Source organism: Gossypium raimondii, chromosome 5, assembly GCF_025698545.1.
Source record: "Gossypium raimondii isolate GPD5lz chromosome 5, ASM2569854v1, whole genome shotgun sequence".
Classification (NCBI taxonomy): Eukaryota; Viridiplantae; Streptophyta; class Magnoliopsida; order Malvales; family Malvaceae; genus Gossypium; species Gossypium raimondii.
The window spans coordinates 14,618,529-14,641,305 of NC_068569.1; the positions used below are offsets into that span (position 1 = coordinate 14,618,529).

General features: G+C 32.9%; 1 protein-coding gene across 6 annotated transcripts; it reads right to left on the reverse strand.

Annotated features, from left to right (window-relative positions):
• Window positions 1-11,453: 11,453 nt before the first annotated feature.
• LOC105771037 (cytokinin riboside 5'-monophosphate phosphoribohydrolase LOG5) lies at window positions 11,454-15,500 on the reverse strand. 6 transcript variants are annotated; one of them, XM_052631512.1, is made up of 7 exons: window positions 15,156-15,500; window positions 12,827-12,924; window positions 12,686-12,716; window positions 12,492-12,591; window positions 12,295-12,365; window positions 12,040-12,183; window positions 11,454-11,892 (listed from the first exon to the last, which is right to left on the reverse strand). In XM_052631512.1, the coding sequence occupies exons 1-7, from the start codon at window positions 15,273-15,275 to the stop codon at window positions 11,881-11,883; spliced, it is 576 nt and encodes a 191-aa protein (XP_052487472.1). In that variant the 5' UTR covers window positions 15,276-15,500; the 3' UTR covers window positions 11,454-11,880. The 6 variants fall into 6 exon arrangements, with proteins under 6 accessions (XP_052487472.1, XP_052487469.1, XP_052487471.1 ...); XM_052631509.1 differs by lacking the exons at window positions 12,492-12,591; window positions 12,686-12,716; window positions 12,827-12,924 and adding exons at window positions 14,630-14,729; window positions 14,824-14,854; window positions 14,965-15,062 and having other exon boundaries at window positions 11,454-11,870; window positions 15,156-15,465; XM_052631511.1 differs by having other exon boundaries at window positions 11,454-11,870; window positions 15,156-15,461.
• Between the last annotated feature and the right edge of the window lie 7,277 nt (window positions 15,501-22,777).

The window sequence follows — 22,777 nt, forward strand, 5'->3', positions numbered from 1 at the left end:
TATTTTAATATTATTTTATAGTCTATGGTATAATAAGAATGTCATATAAAAATTTCGTTAAGAAATTTTATCGATTACATGTCTAATTTGTTAAAAAATACTAAATTAAAAAAAGTACAAAACTTGTTAATTAAAAGAAATGGTGATTAAATAGCTTAACCAATAAATAATGAGGGATTTAAGGCATAAATATGCCAAAAGCATATGGCTGGGGCGGCAAAAAGATGACAAAATGGTGTGAACTAAGGGCAAAATTAGAAATTTTGCCAAATTAAATGAAATAAATGAGAAATTAAAGAATTCTAGAGAAATCATCATCATTTTTAGTTCTAGAAATATAAATTGAAGAGGGTTTAAGCTGATTTTTTAATTTTTGCTTCATGTAAGTCAAATCCTCACCCGTTTCTTTAAAAATTTAATGTTTTTGTGATTTTTACAATTAGGTCCAAGTAGCCTTTACCTTGGTTTTTATTTTATTGAAGATTTTGGGAGTTACCATTAATGAGTTTATATGATTTCAGTTATTAGATGATGAATTTGAAGTGTTAATGGTTATTTAAAAGTGTTTTATTAAAGAGTTTTGAAGAAAACATGATTTATGGATTAAATTGAAAAGATGTTGAATTCATAGAAAATTCTAAATTTTATGGAATCATGGGATTGCTATTATTATGTATGAAATTTATAGGCTTGGAATGAAGATTAAATATCATGAATTTCATCTTCCAAGTCTAGGGACGAAATTGGAATTAATTAAAAATATAGGGGCAAAATTATAGGATGTAAATTGAATTGAATTGAATATGAAATGTATTAAATTGATGTTAAATTTACTCATATGTATCCTAATAGACCTAGTATGGAATTGGATCGAGGAAAACAAAAAGTATCGGATTAGTAGATTTTCGTACACGAGCTAGTGTCGAGGTAAGTTCGTGTAACTAGATTTTGTATATTACATATTTGAAATAAATGTTTCATTTATGAATTTTGAATTGTGATATTGGTATATTTATAAAATTAAACATAAAATTCGATAATGCCCGGTAAATATTAAATCTTGTTTGAATACATGAAAATCGATTTGATACAGGGCTGGGCTCCTGTATTGGTTGTGGTCTTGCATATATTGCGGACACACCATAGCTCGAAAGAGCATCCCGTTATTAGCTCTCATGAGCTTCCTGTTAAATGGATATTGCAAGCTTCCTGTTATAGCTCTTCGGAGCATCCCGATAGGCTGTGATCCTACATGTGTTGTGGGCACACCTTAGCTCTTTTGAGCTTCCTGATTAAAAGCTTTTTGTGAGCTTCCTGATTAATGGCTCTTTGTGAGCTTCCTGATTAATGGCTCTCCGGAGCTTCCCGATACGACTCTCTAGAGCTTCCCGATATGGCTCGCTTGAACTTCCTGATATAGGGCTATCTGGAGATCTCCGATCAATGACTCTTCGGAGCTTCCTAAATATTGCTCTTATGAGCTTCCTATTTTAGCTTGGATAAGCTTCTCGTTTATGTGCTTTTATAAGCACTCTTGGATATGAGTTGACGGATTTACTGTATTGTACACTTTGTATGTATTGCCCAAGTATTCATCGATAATTTAAATAATTCAATGGGTAAAATTTCAGGTATGAGATAATATGAATTATAGATGAATGATTGTGAGAAATACTTGATATACAAATATATGATATGTATATGTTCATTGGAAATTTGAAGTAACAAATATATGTATATAGAAATGGAATATTGATGAGCTCATCCATTTTTTTTTTTTGTATTTATATGAATTAGAAAACTAACAAGCTTGTTGAGGATGATGTATGTTTAGGTTATTAATTACATTGATTTGGGTGTGCTATGTATGCTTATTTTAAATGAACATGATTGGTAAGTTAAATTCTTGTTATACGAACTTACTAAGCATTAAATGCTTACTCGGTTTTCTTTTCTCTGTTTTATAGTACTTAGAAGCTCGTGAACGTTGGACGTGGTCAGAGCAACATCATACTATCCTTCAGCTCGTTTTGGTATAAATAGCAAACTTGTTTTGGTATAATAGCATGTATATATTAAGTTGGCCAATGATGGCATATATATAGTTGGTTGTAACTAGCCATTGGAATGCCTAGTGATGGTATGTTTGATATATATGTAGGAGGTTATATTATGTTTAATATATATGTGTTTGGTATGGTAGATTGAATTTTGATAAACTTATATGATTACACAAATAGGTAAGTTTGAATACTTAAAATATATGTGATGATATATCATGCATAAAATTAGTTTTGAGCTTGGTTTTAATGTCTTGAATTGGTTGGTGAATGTATTCAAGTGTTGTTGTAGGTTGAAGGAAAATTTGGTTGAGGAAAGTGGCTTTGAAAATGACCTAGTGCCTCACATCGAATGCCCACACGGTCTGGGGGCGTGTCACTTGGCCGTGTGAGCCACATGGCTTAGTCACACGAGCGTGTGTCCCTTGCACCAAAGAAAAATTTTAAAATTTCGAAAAATTTTCTAAGTACCCAATTTAGTCCCGATTTTATCTAAGTGCATATTTTGGGCCTCGAGGGCCCATTTAAGGGACAATATGATTGATTTTGTATATGAATAGTAAATTATAAGAATTTTTCTGTAATTGATCTGTAAACTCCGGTAATACTCCGTGACCCTGTTCCAGTGACAGATAGGGATTAGAGATGTTACATTATAATTGTAACAGGCCTTTTTTGCTCGGGCCCAAACCAGGCAAACAAATTAAACCAAATAAGAAAAAAAAAGTCCATCAAAACCAAATGAAAAGAGGCCCAGTGGCCCAAAACACTTAAGACATTTTCAGTAAAATAAAAAAACAACCCTAACCCTAACACCCCATGTGTGTCGCACCCATCTGCTACCACTTTCGATTGCGCCTCCCGCACCTCATCCCAAGGCCTGACACATTGCTGCTGTCGTTTCACCAAATAAGTAAGGAGCCACCTGCTCCCCTTCGTTAACGCCTGCAGAAACGAAGGCATGAACAATAGCAAATAGTAGCAAAAAATATTGTAAACTGGCTATAAAAGCCACCACAACCAGTTTGTAATTTTTGGACGGACGAATATCAATCGAAAACAGAGAAAAAAATTTGAAGATTTTTTTACTTCTACTTTCGTTTTAAGTTTTTGTTTTATTTTATTATACTTTTTCCGTTTCTTACATAAGAAAATAAAAAGGGGAAAAAGGAGAAGAAATTCACCTGGTGTTCGAGTTTTCAACACCATGGTAGCCATTTCTGATGAAAAGTGGCAGAAAATTGAAGGGTTTTCCATCGTCGTTTTGAACCATGGATTTTTTTTCGAGATTGCTATCCTCAGATCCGTGTTTTACACACACAAAAAGGAGTTCTAAAGGTTTTAGGGTAATTTTTTGGCCATCGTGCATGGCGGCGCCGTCACTGGTGACCGGCGGCCACCACGGTGGCCGTTGGCCGGATTCTGGGGTACTCAGAGAGAAAATAAAGGATGAATTTTGGTTTTTTTAAAGGCTATTCAAATGATTTTTTTTATTTTATTATTTATAATAGGGTCTATACGACGTCGTTTTGGGCCTAAGCTTTAGGCGCCAAAACGGCGTCGTTTTAACATTAACCCTAGACCCGACCCGTTAGCACTAAAGATCCGTGTGTTTTTTAAACAAATGGTATATTTATGCGTGCGGCCCTTCCACCTTTGCGACGTGTTAAAATTTAGTCCTCTTCGTTCTTTTTTTTTTCCTTTTAATTTTGCCCAATAATTTTATATTTATTTCATTCTCGTCCCTTAAGAAACGACGCGCATAAGGACAAGGGATATTTTCTTGTTTGGTCCCTGTCGTTTTTAACGCGTTTTATTTTGATCCTTGTTAGTCCATTTTTATTATTTTTAATTTGTACCCCGAATTTCATTTCGATTTCAATTCAATCCTTAATTTGTTTAACTTCAATTTTTTTATTTAAAAAACGGTTTTATTTAATATTTCATTTATTTATTTATTTATTTTCAATTTTTAATAAAACTTATATTAGTTTTATTTATTTATTTACTTATTATTATTTTTGGCTTGTTTTATTTTTATACATTCTTATTATTGTTACTTATTCATTTATTACTTTGTATGTACTTTCAAAACTTAGATTATTATTACTATTATTATTGTTACTATCATTATTGTTATTTATATTAGCGTTTTCATGATCATTATTACTGTTTATGCATATTAACATTATGATTTCTTAATACCAATGCCATTATTACTCCAAATTCATGTCGCACTATCATTATTCACTAGGTATGACCCTTTTTTATGTTTTAACCGTCTTTATACCACAATCGAATAAACTAAACATATTGTTTTAATATTACATTAATTTTTACCCAAATTCGTAAAAAAAAAAGAAAATTTCGAAAATAAAGGCAATATTCCGTATTTGAAAATTCGAGAAGTCGTGCCCTAACTTACCGGGTTTCATTTTTCTCGCGTTGAACCTAAATAACCGAATATCCTTTTAAAATTAAAATAAATGATGTTTAAATAAAAAATAAAAGGCAAGCTTATTCTAAAAAATACAAGGTGTCGTGTCCTAACTTACGGGATGTGACATTTTGTTACTTCGAGATAATGAGGCATTTTACACATTTTGATTTATTCGATTAATTTTAATTAAAAATAATACAATACAAAGAGGGATCGCATTTTAAATTCTTTTCGAGCTTTTAATTTTCGACACTAAGATATTAAGTAATCAACCAGGTACCAATTTTGGGCGTATCGAGAGTGCTAATCCTTCCTCGTGCATAACCGACTTCCGAACTCATTTTCTGGATTTTTCTAAACTGAAAAGCAATGTTTTAATAAATCAAACTATTTATTTAAATGATCAAATCGCGAGGTGATCCGATCACACCTAATAAAAAGGATTTGTGGCGACTCCCATTTTCGTTTTCAAAATAAAAGTCGATCCCTTTTACAAAAAATGGTTTCGACAATAATAATTAATCTAATATATTCTCTCATTAACCTATAAAAGCTCTAATAACATTTGCATTAAATAACGAGCTTGTCATGTACTGATCAAACTATATAATACCTCCTTCAGATTTTTTTCCTTCTCAGTTATCATAAGTCAAAACGACCATACAAAAAGTTGAAGTACTGTTAGAGTTGTGTGACCCAAATTCTAAGAGATTGCTTGTAAGTGAAGTTAAACAAAATATATTTTCTTTCTAGAAGATTTAGTATTTATTAGTGTAATATATTCAGCATTTATTAGCATAGTTTATTTTACCTACTAATTTAGCCTATAAATAGGTTCTTTTACAACATTAGAAAATACACTCATTAGAGATTAGAACTCATAACACATTTAGATAATTTTGTATTTACATTTTGAGGGTTTTTTGTTTTCGGGTTTTTTGGGGTTTAGTTTTTTATCTTCATCTTTTGTACTCTTCATCCTTTTGCCATTATAGTAAAATCATCTTTGCCCGTGGTTTTTTTATCCTCTTTGGAGGGGTTTTTCCACGTTAAATTTGTGTGTTCAATTTCTCAATTTATTCTGCTATTTTGTGTTACTTGTTGCTTAATCGGGTCGATCCTAACAAGTGGTATCAGAGCTAGTTCAATTTTCATAGATCAACCCGTTCAGAGATGGCAGCAACAAGGTTTAAAATTGAGAAGTTCGATGGTAAAACAAATTTCAATCTGTGGTAAGTTCGGATGATGACAATTTTAGTTCAAACCGGATTAAAAAAGGTTGTTATCGGGAAAATACCTGAGAATCTAAATCAAACAGAATGAGAAGAACTTGATGAAAATGCCTTGTCTGTAATCTAGTTATGCCTCACGAATACGGTATTGTAGGAGTTATTGATGGAGAAGACCTCATCTGCCTTGTGGAAAAGGTTAGAAACTCTTTATGTGACTAAGTCTCTGGCTAATCGTTTAGTGTTGAAACAACGTCTATTTACGTTTAGCATGAATGAAGGTGAGTTTCTTAGACATTATATCAGTCAATTCATTACTCTTTTAAATGATTTAAAGAACGTTGAGGTTCATATTGACGACGAAGATCAAGCTATGCTATTATTGTGCTTTTTACCCCCTTTCTTACAAGTCTTTCAAGGAAACATTGATTTATGCAGAGACAAACTCTTGTTCGAAGATGTGAAGGGTCATTTGTTGAGTAGAGACAAACTCGACAATGAGTTTGGTTTGAATAGCAAGGCAGATAGACAAGCTTTTGTTTTGGTAGCATCAAAGAAACGAGACAAAATGTGTTGCTATTGTAAAAAGTTAGGTCACGTCAAAGCATATTGTTATAAACTGCGAAGTAAAAGAGCTATTGAGAGTAACGAGGAAGATGTAGCTGGTGCTAATTTGGCCGATGAAAGCGGAGATGATTTCTTATTATTGTCAAATGAGCGATAACTTCAAGCTCATGTCTGAGTAGATCCTAGATTCGGGATGTTCTTTCCACATGTGTCCCAATAGAGAATGATTCTTTACATACAGTTTGGTTGAAGGTAGAGTTTTTGCGGATGGGAAATGATTCATCTAATAAGGTAATTGGTATTAGTACTGTTAAAATTAGGATACACGATGGGATGATTATGACACTCTCAGATGTTAGGTATGTACTTGATTTACGAGAGAATCTCATCTCCTTGAGTATTTTATACTTGAAATGATGTAGAATCAACATTGAGTCGAGCGACATTAAACTATCTCATGGAGCTCTCGTTTTGTTAAAAGGTAAAAGAATCGACAGTCTTTATATTCTAGAAGGTTCTACAGTGACTGGTGAAATCGGACGTCCCTCGTCCCTTACGGAGTTAAGTCAACTCGTTTGGAGCGGAGGCAACTTGGTCATAGGAAGGAAAAAGGTATGACTGTTTCGTTGAAGAGAGGTTCTCTTTTGGATGCAGGTTTTGAAAAGTTAGGGCACTGTGTTCGTGAAAATCAGACTCGGATTAGTTTTGATTTGGCAGTGCATAAGTCTAAGGCTAGAAGTCTTCCAGCTTCTAAGCACTGATTCGACTCAGTTAATTCCCTGCATAGTTTAAGATAGGTCCGTGGCGGGCTTTGGCAGAGATGGTGTTGTAAGAATTCGTGTCAAGGTGGAGATTGTTAGAGTTGTGTGACCCAAATTCTAAGAGATTGCTTGCAAGTCAAGTTAAACAAAATATATTTTCTTTCTAGAAGATTTAGTATTTATTAGTATAATATATTTAGCATTTATTAGCATAGTTTATTTTACCTACTAATTTAGCCTATAAATAGGTTCTTTTATAACCTTAGAAAATACACCCATTAGAGATTAGAACTCATAACACATTTAGAGAATTTTGTATTTACGTTTTGAGGTTTCTTTATTTTTGGATTTTTCGGGATTTAGTTTTTTATTTCTATCTTTTGTACTCTTCGTTCTTTTGCCATTATAGTAAAATGATCTTTGCCCGTGGTATTTTATCCTCTTTTGAGGAGTTTTTCCACGTTAAATTTGTGTGTTCAATTTCTCAATTTATTTTGCTATTTTTTGTTACTTGTTGCTTAATCGGGTCGATCCTAATAAGTACAGTATCATATTTAGCTATTGGGCAGAAACTAGAGTTGGTTACTCACGTATCTTTGAGCCAAATAACTGAAAAGGTGATTTCTTATTAAGTCTAGTTTTGAATGGCATCTTGGGTTATGTTGTAACTCTAAAGTCTTAACCTCTTAAATTGCAGTAGTCGTTATTACCATGTGGGTTGGTGGAAATCCTAATGAACTAACTTTGGGCCCTATTGGACGCTCCAGGTAAAGCTTGTTCAAAGTTGGTAATGAGATTGTGATTTGAGACCAACCCTAAATTTCCTAGGAAAGAATGGAGCATGCTCAATAATTGGCCTTTTTTTTACATCATGATTTCTTTTTTCCTCTAATTTTATAAAAAAAATATCATTTTAATCCTTCATTTAATGTTTCATCTATTTTAACACTTGAATTTACACCTTTTATCAAATCACTCCCAAAATAGATGGAAAAGTTAACATTTGTTAACTCTACTGATGTGGTATACACATGAATTAAATGGCACGTCGACATATTAATTAATTTTTAAAAAATTTAAAAATATTAAAAATTAATTAAATATTGATGTATCATCTAGTGTTAATTCAGTATATGCAACATCAAGAAAGTAAAAATTTTAATTCTTCATTCATTTTAGGTGATTTAACAAAAAAGTAAAATATAAAATATAAAATATAAAAAATAATATTAAAAGCTAAAATATTTTTTAAAAAAGTACGACTTTTGTTTTAATTTAATTGACATTCGAATCCATGGTCGAATACTGAAAAAGTTGTTAACAGTGACACGTCACCTAACGGAGGGAAATCCACTGGTTAACTTTTATCCTGCAGTTCTGCTTTGAATAATTGTTCCTCTCTTTGACTTCTTTTAGAACTTACAGATGTTATTTCAAGTTTAATTTTTATTTAAATAAACGTAATTGTGCGGTTATAATGATGTCAAATTTTTATTTAATTCAAAAATAAACTAATTATTTGGTACCACTTTTTCAATAACAAGCTGTACTTGTAAAATTAAAATATTTTGGACTTCAATGAAATATTTGATAAAAATAGAGTTAAGTTGAAGTTTAAAAGTTTAGTAATGAACTCTTTATATATAATTTTGGTTCGGGATTTGAATTTGGCCTTTTAATATGATATTAGTTTTTTAAAATAGTATTACTATTTTATAAAATTTATACATTTTAATAATGATGTTAATTTCTTAATATTTAATTTCAATTTTAAGGTTGATTTAATAAAAATTAATTGTATTTTTATATTTTATTAATAAAATAAATTTAATGTTAATTGAAAAAATATTTAATATTGTGTTTAATTTGTTACCACATACGACAACTGTGATTTTAGGGTATTAATTAATTATAATTTTTTATTAAATTAATATTAATATAAGTAACATAGAAATAATTAAGCAGGGCTTTAAAACTTAAAAAGTCAAATCGAAATACAAAATAATGTAGTAAACCTTTGATTAAACAATTACTTATTCAAACTTGAAAAAGTAACAAGGACAGAGACGATTGTGAGAAAGCTTGGCGTAGAATTGAAGGGTGGGTACTGGACACCAGGCGCCAGCCTTGGCTTTCTTTTCTTGTCCCTTCATTTCAGTACGTTACGGCTTACGAGTTACGACGGAGTGTAGATAAATAGCGAAACGGCATTAATTACGTAGGTAGGGGCTCAAGCAGCTACTACTACTAGCAACTGGACTGGGTCTGGGTCCATATGGACCACCGCCTCATTAAAGAATCCAAAAAACTTTGCTCAACTCTCCCCAGTCTCAACTCCGAAAGCAGCCCCCACACAGCCTAACCATGCAATGCAAATATCACTTTCAAAGGGGAAAAAAATCGAGTTGGGTTATTTTCAATGGGACCGGGGGAAGAAGGGTGGTGTGGAGGACAAGTAATGGTGTGGTGTTTGACGGAGACGTCTTTTCTTGCAACATTCCCTTTGTCTCGACTCCTTTGGCATTTATCCCATTTATACTTTTTCTCAATGTAAAAGACATATTGAATCTGGAGTTCCCTAGTGCATACATTTATTGACCTGGAGTATGGGGTGGAGAGGTCCCCGTATATTAAATTTAAAGGTTGATGATGATGAGTCAGGCTTATCAGGTGGGGATCCATTGAGCCTATTGAACATGGATCCCCCATCATTAGCTGGATCCCCCCAAACACATCCCACTAGACATTCCTTTATGCGAACAATGAATCTCTGTCGTACGCTTTTGTAGGAAGTGCTTCTTCGTTTGTATGTGCTAAAATTGCCATAATACTGTTTGTTAATCAACAAATAAGATAAATCACATCAATTGATTAAATCATACGGAAAATCCAAAAATGGAAGGCAATTTGGGGGGGGGGGGGTGCAAGAAGAAAGCAGGAAGAGGTTGAAAAAGACTGATGCAAACAAATAACTGACATGCAATTAAAAAAGTATACGCGTAAAAGAAGGGGACTGGTGGTGAGTGAGACGAGATCGAAACAAATATCAATGAATTCTATTGCAGGTCTCGCTATCTTAAATGCCGCGTGGGGTGAAGCCGTAGCGGTAGAGGGTAGCTCCCTTGTTTCTAAGATGACAAATTTATTGTTTTTTTTTTAATCTATGCAAGTGATTTAAGTTTATTTTATCAATATTTTAATTGGCTTAATTTTATTGTTATACTTTTCTGACATTATATTTAATGAAAAAAGAGAGCATAACAAAATATCAAAAGGAAGTTGAAAATTCTTTTCCCCAAATTTATTTTTGAACTGTAAAACCTTCTACTGGATTTAAAGTATTATAAATTATTAAGTTTTAAAATTTAAAACGAAATCATATATCTACTCCAAGTGAAAAATTGGTAACTAATTTCAACTATCCATGTAAATAGAATAATAAATTATATATGTTCACGATTTATAAATTTTAAGATTTAAGATTTATCATATACAAATGATACGTGTCCCAATCCACCTAGCCATCCAAAAGAGATAAATGAAAGCACTCTATGTAATATTGATTCCATATTGTAATTATTTTAATTCTTTGTTTCATGATTAATCGAATATGTTAAATGTATTTTAATTTCACTTATAAATTTTAAATAATAATAAATGATTTAGAAATTTTCGTTTCTTTTATTTTACCAATTAATATTTGGCACCGTTTGCGAAGTAAAGAGAAAAACAAAAGAAAATTCAAATTCAATATAACAGACTGGATTGAAAGCCATAGAAATTCTAAGGAGAAAAAAGAAAAGAAATATTGGAAACAGGAAATTCTAGCCTTCATTTCTAATAATATATACTGTTCCTTAAGGATAAAAAATTGTGCATTTTCAACTAAAACCATCAAGCTTAGTATTATAAATCTTATTAATGTTATATAGTCACATGATGCCGTAACGCAATAGGGTTTATTCAACTTGCCGTTTGGCGGTTCGTTAAGCCGCCAAGCCTTAATTTAGTTAGATAATAATTTTGGGGCCAGTCATCATTGTCTGTCAGTATTCCGCCTGTCTCCAATCAAATTAAAGATATCCATCTGTCGCTGATAGGAAATTTAAGGAAAAATAAATGCATGTAACAGTGGCTTTGCCAAGCTGCTTTTCATTTGTTTCCCCCTACAGTTCCCGTCTTCTGGTAGACTGGAACATCTACAACCCCTTAGCTCTATTATTCACTGTTATAACGAGCTGAAATTTTCTTTCTGGGTCCATTAATTTTTTGAAGCAGTGCACAATAAAACAAATAAATTAAGAAAAAAAGGCTCCATAATGAAATCATTACATCCAAACGAGATGGGTTATCTGCAACAGCAGTAGAACAGAAGCAGCAGGCATGCAAAAGAGAATAAAAAAGCTGTTTTTCAATAATTCAATTATTTTTTGGTTTTTCCTTGGTGTTCATTTCCTGGCAACTTTTACAAAGGAAGCAGCAAATGGCAATGAATGAAAATTACCAATAGCCATGGACCAGCGCAAGGAATTTTGATTAATTTATTATTCATCCCATGGATTTTTCTCCTTTCTATCCCTGAGAGTAATACAGTAGAAGCAAAATTTGAAAGGATATAAACCCTACCTAAATGCTTACTTACATTTGCAGATTCACTAAATCGTAAATAATAATTAAAAAAAAAATTGAAAGAGAGACCTTTGTCGTCCTTTAATTAACGAGCAATTTCAGTTTGCAAAGATGAGTTGAGCTCCAATTGTTCAGCCTCCCACCTTACCTTAGAAACAACTCCATCATGAATTGGCACGTACTCCTATATATATTCAAACAAAACACTATCCTAACTTTTAGGAACAGATATATATACACACACAATAATTAAATAAATAAGTATTTATCACTTTCTAGTAAAATGGACCCAATAATTGAATAATTGACTTGTGATATATATACGCTATATGAAACGTTGAAAATAGACCCACCTCAAGTTTTTGGACAAGTTCTCTTGCAGTTGGAGCAGAGACAATGATACTACGTTGGGTGGGCTTAATGAAGCCATCATCCACGGCTTTGTCTAAGAAGCTGAGCAGATAATTATAGTAGCCATCCACGTTAACCAAGCCAACCTGTTGTCACCACATGAAACAAAACCAGTTTTTCTTTTAACGTTGGTAATAGTTTCCAGTTTCAACCATTAGGTTGATTCATGATGATGATGAGACTTAAAATGGCTTTACAGGCTTGTCGTGGATTCCCAGCTGGGCCCATGTTATGACTTCTAGTAACTCTTCAAGAGTTCCATATCCACCTGATTGATTAATTTAATTGGAAATAAACAGTAATTAAGTTACAAGTCACAATGGCATACTTCATGAACCGTGACTAGCATAATTAATGGTTAATGAGAGAGAGAGAATTAAAAGTTGAAAGAGACCTGGTAAGGCGATAAAACAGTCAGAATGGCGTGCCATCTCAGCTTTCCTTTGGTGCATATCCGCAACAGCTTTGACCTCTCCTACTGTTTCCCCTGTTATCTGCTTAACCAAAAACAAATAGCATGGTTTGGAAACGGACTTTACACTAAGAAAGACGAAAAAACAAATGGGCTGTATCACAGATTGTACAGACCTCTTTGTTCATCAGAGTTTTGGGGATAATACTGCGATAAAAGAAAGAGAATCAACAAACAGTATATATGTAGAAAGTAAATGATGAAGAAAATCAAATCCCAACCAGGTACATATATATATTATATGTATGTATTGGTACCCTAAAACATGTCCTCCACCACGGTGGACCTCCTGAGAGACCAAACCCATCAACCCGACGCTTCCTCCGCCATAAACAAGATCCAACTTCCGGGACACCTTGAACATGAAAACAAAACCACGAGAATATTGAGAACTTAGTCAAAAGTTGTTAGCGAGGAAGGCATATGAGAGAAGAGTGGAGTAGAATACCAGCTCTTTTCCCAGTTCTAGGGCAGCATCACTGTAGCAGTTTCGCTTGCCGGAGCTGCTTCCGCAAAAGACGCAAACCCTTTTGAACCTGCTGGAATTCAATGCTTTATTCTCATCCATATCTCTCTTTTTGTTCTCTGCTTTTCGGTGAGTGTGTTTATTTTCTTTTACTGCTCTTTCTATTTGATTGATTTAACCTAAAGCAACGACAGGCAGATTCTTTGGGCAATAGAAGGAGCCACAATACCCAAAGAGGAATGTGGGAATACACTATATATAGGATCCCCCTATTTCTATTGCAGTGCTGATAATTTCGTTACACGTGGAATCATGTGGTGCCTCAAAACCCGAAATTTTTGCTTTACCAAATTCGCCGACAGGATTTTCCTTAGTATTATTATTATTCTCTCGCTCTTACACTGTCGTCCATTGATTTTATTCCGCGTTGCACGACATTTTCCTCTCCGTTTCCAGAGGATATCATCTAGAAATTTGCAAAACCATGATGCCAGTTTTTCTTTCCATGCAAGACGAGTTAAATAATTGGAGTCTTCGGAATGATGCCAGATACGTACTTAAGAGAAAAAAAAATCAAATTTCAGCGTAAACCTATTCAATAACCAAAGTAATTGAAAGACAGTCTAACTGCAATTTGAAATTTGTTCACGTGTATGACAAGTTATAGTACAGTATTTATTCCATGATTAATCCCCTAAAAATACACTTCCATACATATTTTTGAATGAAACCTTGGAAACTTAGTTGATTGTCCTTGTGTATATCCTTGAGGCTACCCGTCATTGGCAAATGGCAATATTACACTGCAATTTAAATTTCATTGGTAAGAGTTCCCCTGTTCCCAGCACAGCATGTCATTTAAAACCAATGATTGGATCACTTGTGTGCGCAATGGCCATTATTTAAGCAACAAATCGACATCCCCTAGTATTATTTTTGTCTTATTCTTAGCTGCATAATGAAGCCCCTACGCCTGCATGCATATGCACAAAACTATAGCCCGCAAATTTAACTATACCTATGTCTTTCCTTCTTCGGCCCATAATAATGAAGTCATAGACCTATAGATTTGGTCCCTTTTCTTTTCTTCATCCTTAATTTCGACTAGGAATGTAAGAATAAACATTGAGATCTATCCCACCAAAATCTAGGCAAGAAAAACTACCTAAAACAACCTTAGAAAGAAAAAGAAAGCAAAATTAAGCCTTAGATTTTCTTGGAGCGAAGAACATGCATTGGACTATTAGGCTCAAAGGGTCCACGAAAAAGATAGGAGGGCAGGTCGCTATGAGGAGAGTACGTGGCACATTGGAGGAGGCCCGTTTGTTTCTATCGTTCAAATTTGACCTCAACCTATTTTTAATGCTCGTGAGGCCCACCTTTCAACTTTTGAGCGTCAACTAGTTCCGTACTATGATCGAATATGATTGCCACACGTGTCAAAGATAAGATTCTCTTGGTTATCCTTTCCCAACTTTACAACCGACAAGCTTAGGCTTACAAGGTAAAATTCAGTACGCTTCAATTCAGAATTGGTGAATTGACTAGCATAATTAATGGTTAATGAGAGAGAGAATTAAAAGTTGAAAGAGACCTGGTAAGGCGATAAAACAGTCAGAATGGCGTGCCATCTCAGCTTTCCTTTGGTGCATATCCGCAACAGCTTTGACCTCTCCTACTGTTTCCCCTGTTATCTGCTTAACCAAAAACAAATAGCATGGTTTGGAAACGGACTTTACACTAAGAAAGACGAAAAAACAAATGGGCTGTATCACAGATTGTACAGACCTCTTTGTTCATCAGAGTTTTGGGGATAATACTGCGATAAAAGAAAGAGAATCAACAAACAGTATATATGTAGAAAGTAAATGATGAAGAAAATCAAATCCCAACCAGGTACATATATATATTATATGTATGTATTGGTACCCTAAAACATGTCCTCCACCACGGTGGACCTCCTGAGAGACCAAACCCATCAACCCGACGCTTCCTCCGCCATAAACAAGATCCAACTTCCGGGACACCTTGAACATGAAAACAAAACCACGAGAATATTGAGAACTTAGTCAAAAGTTGTTAGCGAGGAAGGCATATGAGAGAAGAGTGGAGTAGAATACCAGCTCTTTTCCCAGTTCTAGGGCAGCATCACTGTAGCAGTTTCGCTTGCCGGAGCTGCTTCCGCAAAAGACGCAAACCCTTTTGAACCTGCTGGAATTCAATGCTTTATTCTCATCCATATCTCTCTTTTTGTTCTCTGCTTTTCGGTGAGTGTGTTTATTTTCTTTTTACTGCTCTTTCTATTTGATTGATTTAACCTAAAGCAACGACAGGCAGATTCTTTGGGCAATAGAAGGAGCCACAATACCCAAAGAGGAATGTGGGAATACACTATATATAGGATCCCCCCCTATTTCTATTGCAGTGCTGATAATTTCGTTACACGTGGAATCATGTGGTGCCTCAAAACCCCGAAATTTTTTGCTTTACCAAATTCGCCGACAGGATTTTCCTTAGTATTATTATTATTCTCTCGCTCTTACACTGTCGTCCATTGATTTTATTCCGCGTTGCACGACATTTTCCTCTCCGTTTCCAGAGGATATCATCTAGAAATTTGCAAAACCATGATGCCAGTTTTTCTTTCCATGCAAGACGAGTTAAATAATTGGAGTCTTCGGAATGATGCCAGATACGTACTTAAGAGAAAAAAAAATCAAATTTCAGCGTAAACCTATTCAATAACCAAAGTAATTGAAAGACAGTCTAACTGCAATTTGAAATTTGTTCACGTGTATGACAAGTTATAGTACAGTATTTATTCCATGATTAATCCCCTAAAAATACACTTCCATACATATTTTTGAATGAAACCTTGGAAACTTAGTTGATTGTCCTTGTGTATATCCTTGAGGCTACCCGTCATTGGCAAATGGCAATATTACACTGCAATTTAAATTTCATTGGTAAGAGTTCCCCTGTTCCCAGCACAGCATGTCATTTAAAACCAATGATTGGATCACTTGTGTGCGCAATGGCCATTATTTAAGCAACAAATCGACATCCCCTAGTATTATTTTTGTCTTATTCTTAGCTGCATAATGAAGCCCCTACGCCTGCATGCATATGCACAAAACTATAGCCCGCAAATTTAACTATACCTATGTCTTTCCTTCTTCGGCCCATAATAATGAAGTCATAGACCTATAGATTTGGTCCCTTTTCTTTTCTTCATCCTTAATTTCGACTAGGAATGTAAGAATAAACATTGAGATCTATCCCACCAAAATCTAGGCAAGAAAAACTACCTAAAACAACCTTAGAAAGAAAAAAAGCAAAATTAAGCCTTAGATTTTCTTGGAGCGAAGAACATGCATTGGACTATTAGGCTCAAAGGGTCCACGAAAAAGATAGGAGGGCAGGTCGCTATGAGGAGAGTACGTGGCACATTGGAGGAGGCCCGTTTGTTTCTATCGTTCAAATTTGACCTCAACCTATTTTTAATGCTCGTGAGGCCCACCTTTCAACTTTTGAGCGTCAACTAGTTCCGTACTATGATCGAATATGATTGCCACACGTGTCAAAGATAAGATTCTCTTGGTTATCCTTTCCCAACTTTACAACCGACAAGCTTAGGCTTACAAGGTAAAATTCAGTACGCTTCAATTCAGAATTGGTGAATTTTTCTTTTCCTTTTGAGAATGTAGGTATGTATATAAAATTATTATTTTATTGTTTCAAATATATACAATTATTAAAAATAAAATAAAATAATATGTTATAGAAAATTCATATATTTCTTGTTTAATTTTTTATTAAATATTTACTTGAATTAAAAACTAGAAATATTAATAATAAATAATAAAATAATTAAAATGGAGCAGGGTAGAATGAAGTGTGATGGGGACGGATGCAAAGAGATAATGAAATAGAATATGCAACTATGTACCATGTAACAATAATAGATTTAGCAGCATATGATCACTGCAATTACAAGTTATGATACTCTTTGGTTTCTTTGTTTTCAAAAAAAATATTTATTAATTCTAATTTCCAATCAACTCTGAAAATTTTGGAAGGTAATAAATGAGTTTTAAGCATTCGGCTAGGGAGAAACATGAATAAGATTCGGTAGTGTTGAAGCCGTGTTAATATTGTACAAGGAAAGCATTTTTATTGGAAAAAGGAATTGCATCTGCATGCATGTACTTGTCATTTTCTGCAAAGAGAAAAAAAAGGGTTTGCTAAGTTGAATTTATAGTTCAAGAAATTAATATGAGATGACAAGTCTTATCCTGGAGATGATTTTCAAACTTTCTGAGCCAATCCGTCAATAGTAGGGAAGCCTCCTCTGCTTCAAACTTCAGCAGCAAGGGGCTCCACCCTAACAACCAACACTATCGGATCCAAGGGAATAATATTAATTCATTAACTCCACCAAATTGTACAATAATTTTAGATAAGTGTTTTCATTCATCACGTCTTGTCGTTGCAAAGCAATAACAAGAGGTTTTTTGGTTTTTAGTAACCACTGATATTCGTCTAAATATAATCACAACATCACTTTGACTTAATTATGTGATATATAATACTCCGTCGTTTGCGTATGACCAAGTATATATGCCTCTTACGTGCACATCTAGTTTTCTTGATCTTTCTTCAGAATTTCTGAAAACTTAATTTTTGGTATTACGTGTACAACTTTTCCAGGGTTTTCATTTATGGGATTCCATGTCCCATTACAAGCAAACAAAATAGCGAGTAAAGGGGGAACCTTTTGCAGGGGCCTTTCAGACTGACTCTTGGAGAAAAGTTGTTAAAATTAAGCTTTTTGGTCGGTAATGAAATGATGGTTTATAGTAAGTGAGTGAATGACAAGTCATGGGCAAAGAAAGATAAATAAGTAATGCAAGTCTGTGTTTGATATATTGCGGCAGTGCAGGCAACGTCTGGTGTTGCCACATACAACGCTCTATCCTCATAATTGAGACTTTTAAAGTTAAAATATTTTTATATTCATTTTTATATATTTATTAGAAGTAGAGTTTTTTATTAAATATATTTTTTGTCTATAAAAATGGAAAGCATTATAAACATTCTATTGATCCATAAAATTCATATGTTCTCATTTGTTCTTTTAATGTTTTATTCTTTACTCTATTTTATTTTTATTTTATAATACGTTATCAGTATAATTCTCTTCTAATTTTTTCTTAAATAATTTCTCGTAACTCAAACAAAATTATGAAAATAAAAAATCAAAACACACCATTAAATCCCTGTGTGACTAAAAGGAATCATAGCCAAATCCTTAGATTTCAACTCTACCTCAACTGTTCAGCCAAATAAAGAGTTTATACAAGTGATAACTACCGGAGAGAAGAAAAGAAGTTTAAAATTATTCGCAGCAAGAATTTCGCCACGAAATTTATAAAAATCTTTTCATGTATTTGAGTAGATTTATTCAATCGAGGATTGAGTATTAAATTTATTCTTCATTATTATAGGCAGTAAGATGCAAAAGTTTTTAATTTAGAATTTTTTATTTAATACTTTATATTTGATTTATTGTTTAATTAGTTAATTCATGATCAGATTAATTTATTTTATCTTTATGTTCTTAAGGACGTTGAAGGATATGACATCATTGTCTTCTTAAATTTTCTTGAGAAAAGATTGTAGAAAAAGAAGAATTTTGGGCAAAGAAAATAAAAGGGTCATGCCAGATACGTACTTAAGAGAAAAAAATCAAATTTCAGCGTAAACCTATTCAATAACCAAAGTAATTGAAAGACAGTCTAACTGCAATTTGAAATTTGTTCACGTGTATGACAAGTTATAGTACAGTATTTATTCCATGATTAATCCCCTAAAAATACACTTCCATACATATTTTTGAATGAAACCTTGGAAACTTAGTTGATTGTCCTTGTGTATATCCTTGAGGCTACCCGTCATTGGCAAATGGCAATATTACACTGCAATTTAAATTTCATTGGTAAGAGTTCCCTGTTCCCAGCACAGCATGTCATTTAAAACCAATGATTGGATCACTTGTGTCGCAATGGCCATTATTTAAGCAACAAATCGACATCCCCTAGTATTATTTTTGTCTTATTCTTAGCTGCATAATGAAGCCCCTACGCCTGCATGCATATGCACAAAACTATAGCCCGCAAATTTAACTATACCTATGTCTTTCCTTCTTCGGCCCATAATAATGAAGTCATAGACCTATAGATTTGGTCCCTTTTCTTTTCTTCATCCTTAATTTCGACTAGGAATGTAAGAATAAACATTGAGATCTATCCCACCAAAATCTAGGCAAGAAAAACTACCTAAAACAACCTTAGAAAGAAAAAGAAAGCAAAATTAAGCCTTAGATTTTCTTGGAGCGAAGAACATGCATTGGACTATTAGGCTCAAAGGGTCCACGAAAAAGATAGGAGGGCAGGTCGCTATGAGGAGAGTACGTGGCACATTGGAGGAGGCCCGTTTGTTTCTATCGTTCAAATTTGACCTCAACCTATTTTTAATGCTCGTGAGGCCCACCTTTCAACTTTTGAGCGTCAACTAGTTCCGTACTATGATCGAATATGATTGCCACACGTGTCAAAGATAAGATTCTCTTGGTTATCCTTTCCCAACTTTACAACCGACAAGCTTAGGCTTACAAGGTAAAATTCCAGTACGCTTCAATTCAGAATTGGTGAATTTTTTTCTTTTCCTTTTGAGAATGTAGGTATGTATATAAAATTATTATTTTATTGTTTCAAATATATACAATTATTAAAAAATAAAATAAAATAATATGTTATAGAAAATTCATATATTTCTTGTTTAATTTTTATTAAATATTTACTTGAATTAAAAACTAGAAATATTAATAATAAATAATAAAATAATTAAAATGGAGCAGGGTAGAATGAAGTGTGATGGGGACGGATGCAAAGAGATAATGAAATAGAATATGCAACTATGTACCATGTAACAATAATAGATTTAGCAGCATATGATCACTGCAATTACAAGTTATGATACTCTTTGGTTTCTTTGTTTTCAAAAAAATATTTATTAATTCTAATTTCCAATCAACTCTGAAAATTTTGGAAGGTAATAAATGAGTTTTAAGCATTCGGCTAGGGAGAAACATGAATAAGATTCGGTAGTGTTGAAGCCGTGTTAATATTGTACAAGGAAAGCATTTTATTGGAAAAAGGAATTGCATCTGCATGCATGTACTTGTCATTTTCTGCAAAGAGAAAAAAGGGTTTGCTAAGTTGAATTTATAGTTCAAGAAATTAATATGAGATGACAAGTCTTATCCTGGAGATGATTTTCAAACTTTCTGAGCCAATCCGTCAATAGTAGGGAAGCCTCCTCTGCTTCAAACTTCAGCAGCAAGGGGCTCCACCCTAACAACCAACACTATCGGATCCAAGGGAATAATATTAATTCATTAACTCCACCAAATTGTACAATAATTTTAGATAAGTGTTTTCATTCATCACGTCTTGTCGTTGCAAAGCAATAACAAGAGGTTTTTTGGTTTTTAGTAACCACTGATATTCGTCTAAATATAATCACAACATCACTTTGACTTAATTATGTGATATATAATACTCCGTCGTTTGCGTATGACCAAGTATATATGCCTCTTACGTGCACATCTAGTTTTCTTGATCTTTCTTCAGAATTTCTGAAAACTTAATTTTTGGTATTACGTGTACAACTTTTCCAGGGTTTTCATTTATGGGATTCCATGTCCCATTACAAGCAAACAAAATAGCGAGTAAAGGGGGAACCTTTTGCAGGGGCCTTTCAGACTGACTCTTGGAGAAAAGTTGTTAAAATTAAGCTTTTTGGTCGGTAATGAAATGATGGTTTATAGTAAGTGAGTGAATGACAAGTCATGGGCAAAGAAAGATAAATAAGTAATGCAAGTCTGTGTTTGATATATTGCGGCAGTGCAGGCAACGTCTGGTGTTGCCACATACAACGCTCTATCCTCATAATTGAGACTTTTAAAGTTAAAATATTTTTATATTCATTTTATATATTTATTAGAAGTAGAGTTTTTATTAAATATATTTTTGTCTATAAAATGGAAAGCATTATAAACATTCTATTGATCCATAAAATTCATATGTTCTCATTTGTTCTTTTAATGTTTTATTCTTTACTCTATTTTATTTTTATTTTATAATACGTTATCAGTATAATTCTCTTCTAATTTTTTCTTAAATAATTTCTCGTAACTCAAACAAAATTATGAAAATAAAAATCAAAACACACCATTAAATCCTGTGTGACTAAAAGGAATCATAGCCAAATCCTTAGATTTCAACTCTACCTCAACTGTTCAGCCAAATAAAGAGTTTATACAAGTGATAACTACCGGAGAGAAGAAAAGAAGTTTAAAATTATTCGCAGCAAGAATTTCGCCACGAAATTTATAAAAATCTTTTCATGTATTTGAGTAGATTTATTCAATCGAGGATTGAGTATTAAATTTATTCTTCATTATTATAGGCAGTAAGATGCAAAAGTTTTTAATTTAGAATTTTTTATTTAATACTTTATATTTGATTTATTGTTTAATTAGTTAATTCATGATCAGATTAATTTATTTTATCTTTATGTTCTTAAGGACGTTGAAGGATATGACATCATTGTCTTCTTAAATTTTCTTGAGAAAAGATTGTAGAAAAAGAAGAATTTTGGGCAAAGAAAATAAAAGGGTCAATAAAAGCCAAGTTATTAATTTTTAAATCTATTACCAAGTGTCACGGGGTTAAAACTTTTGTCTCACAATCTATGGGTTCTTAGGCGATTTCTTTTATTTAAATTCGCCTAAATCAACTTAACTCTCGACAAATAAGAATTCTCGTAAAAATTCTCTAAGACACTGAAAATTAAAGTGAAGCAACTCAAAAAAAAAAAACAACAACAAAAGAACAGAAAATGCCACAAAAAAAAACAAAACAAAACACGTCAAGTGCTTCAATGATCACCAAGACTTAAAGTATACAAACTTCTCCACATATTCCACAAATCAGGTTAAATTGAATATTAATCTCCATAAAACACAAAAGAAAAGGGTGAAAGACAAGGTTTTGAACCTGATAACCACTCGCCTAATTTAAAATCTTATGTATTTTACGAGAGGAAACATTGTTTACCCTGCGTTATCAGTTATGTAGTGTTTACTTTGGGTTAGCAGTACAAGCTTACAACATATAATACACTTGGGTTGCAATTATCCTTTAATTATTTAAAATATTTTCATAATCAAGCATTAAAGTAGTTGAGAAATTATCTAAAAAATAATTAAGTTTATAAAGTATGTTAAATTATTATGATGATATTTTTTGTCATTTTAATATTTTATATAAAATTAATAACATCTTACGTATTGTTACAAATTTAAATATTCAACTTCAACTTCTAACCAAAACATTATATTTAATTTTATATTAACACTTTCTACAAAATATTTTTCAAAGTTTGTGAAAAATTTAATGTCAATGAATCTTCTCACACTCAAAGAAAATACTGAAAAGCTCATATTATCGAATAGAAAACGTACCATTTTTAATTGATAAGTTGGAAAATTATTATACTCCCTTTTTTTCTTCTTCTTAAAGTAAGCAAATGGAGCGTTTTTAGTTAGTTTTGTTAAATTTTTACAAAATCGTCTTGGTAAATGGGTTTAAAGGTTTTGTGGGGAATTGTATTGATA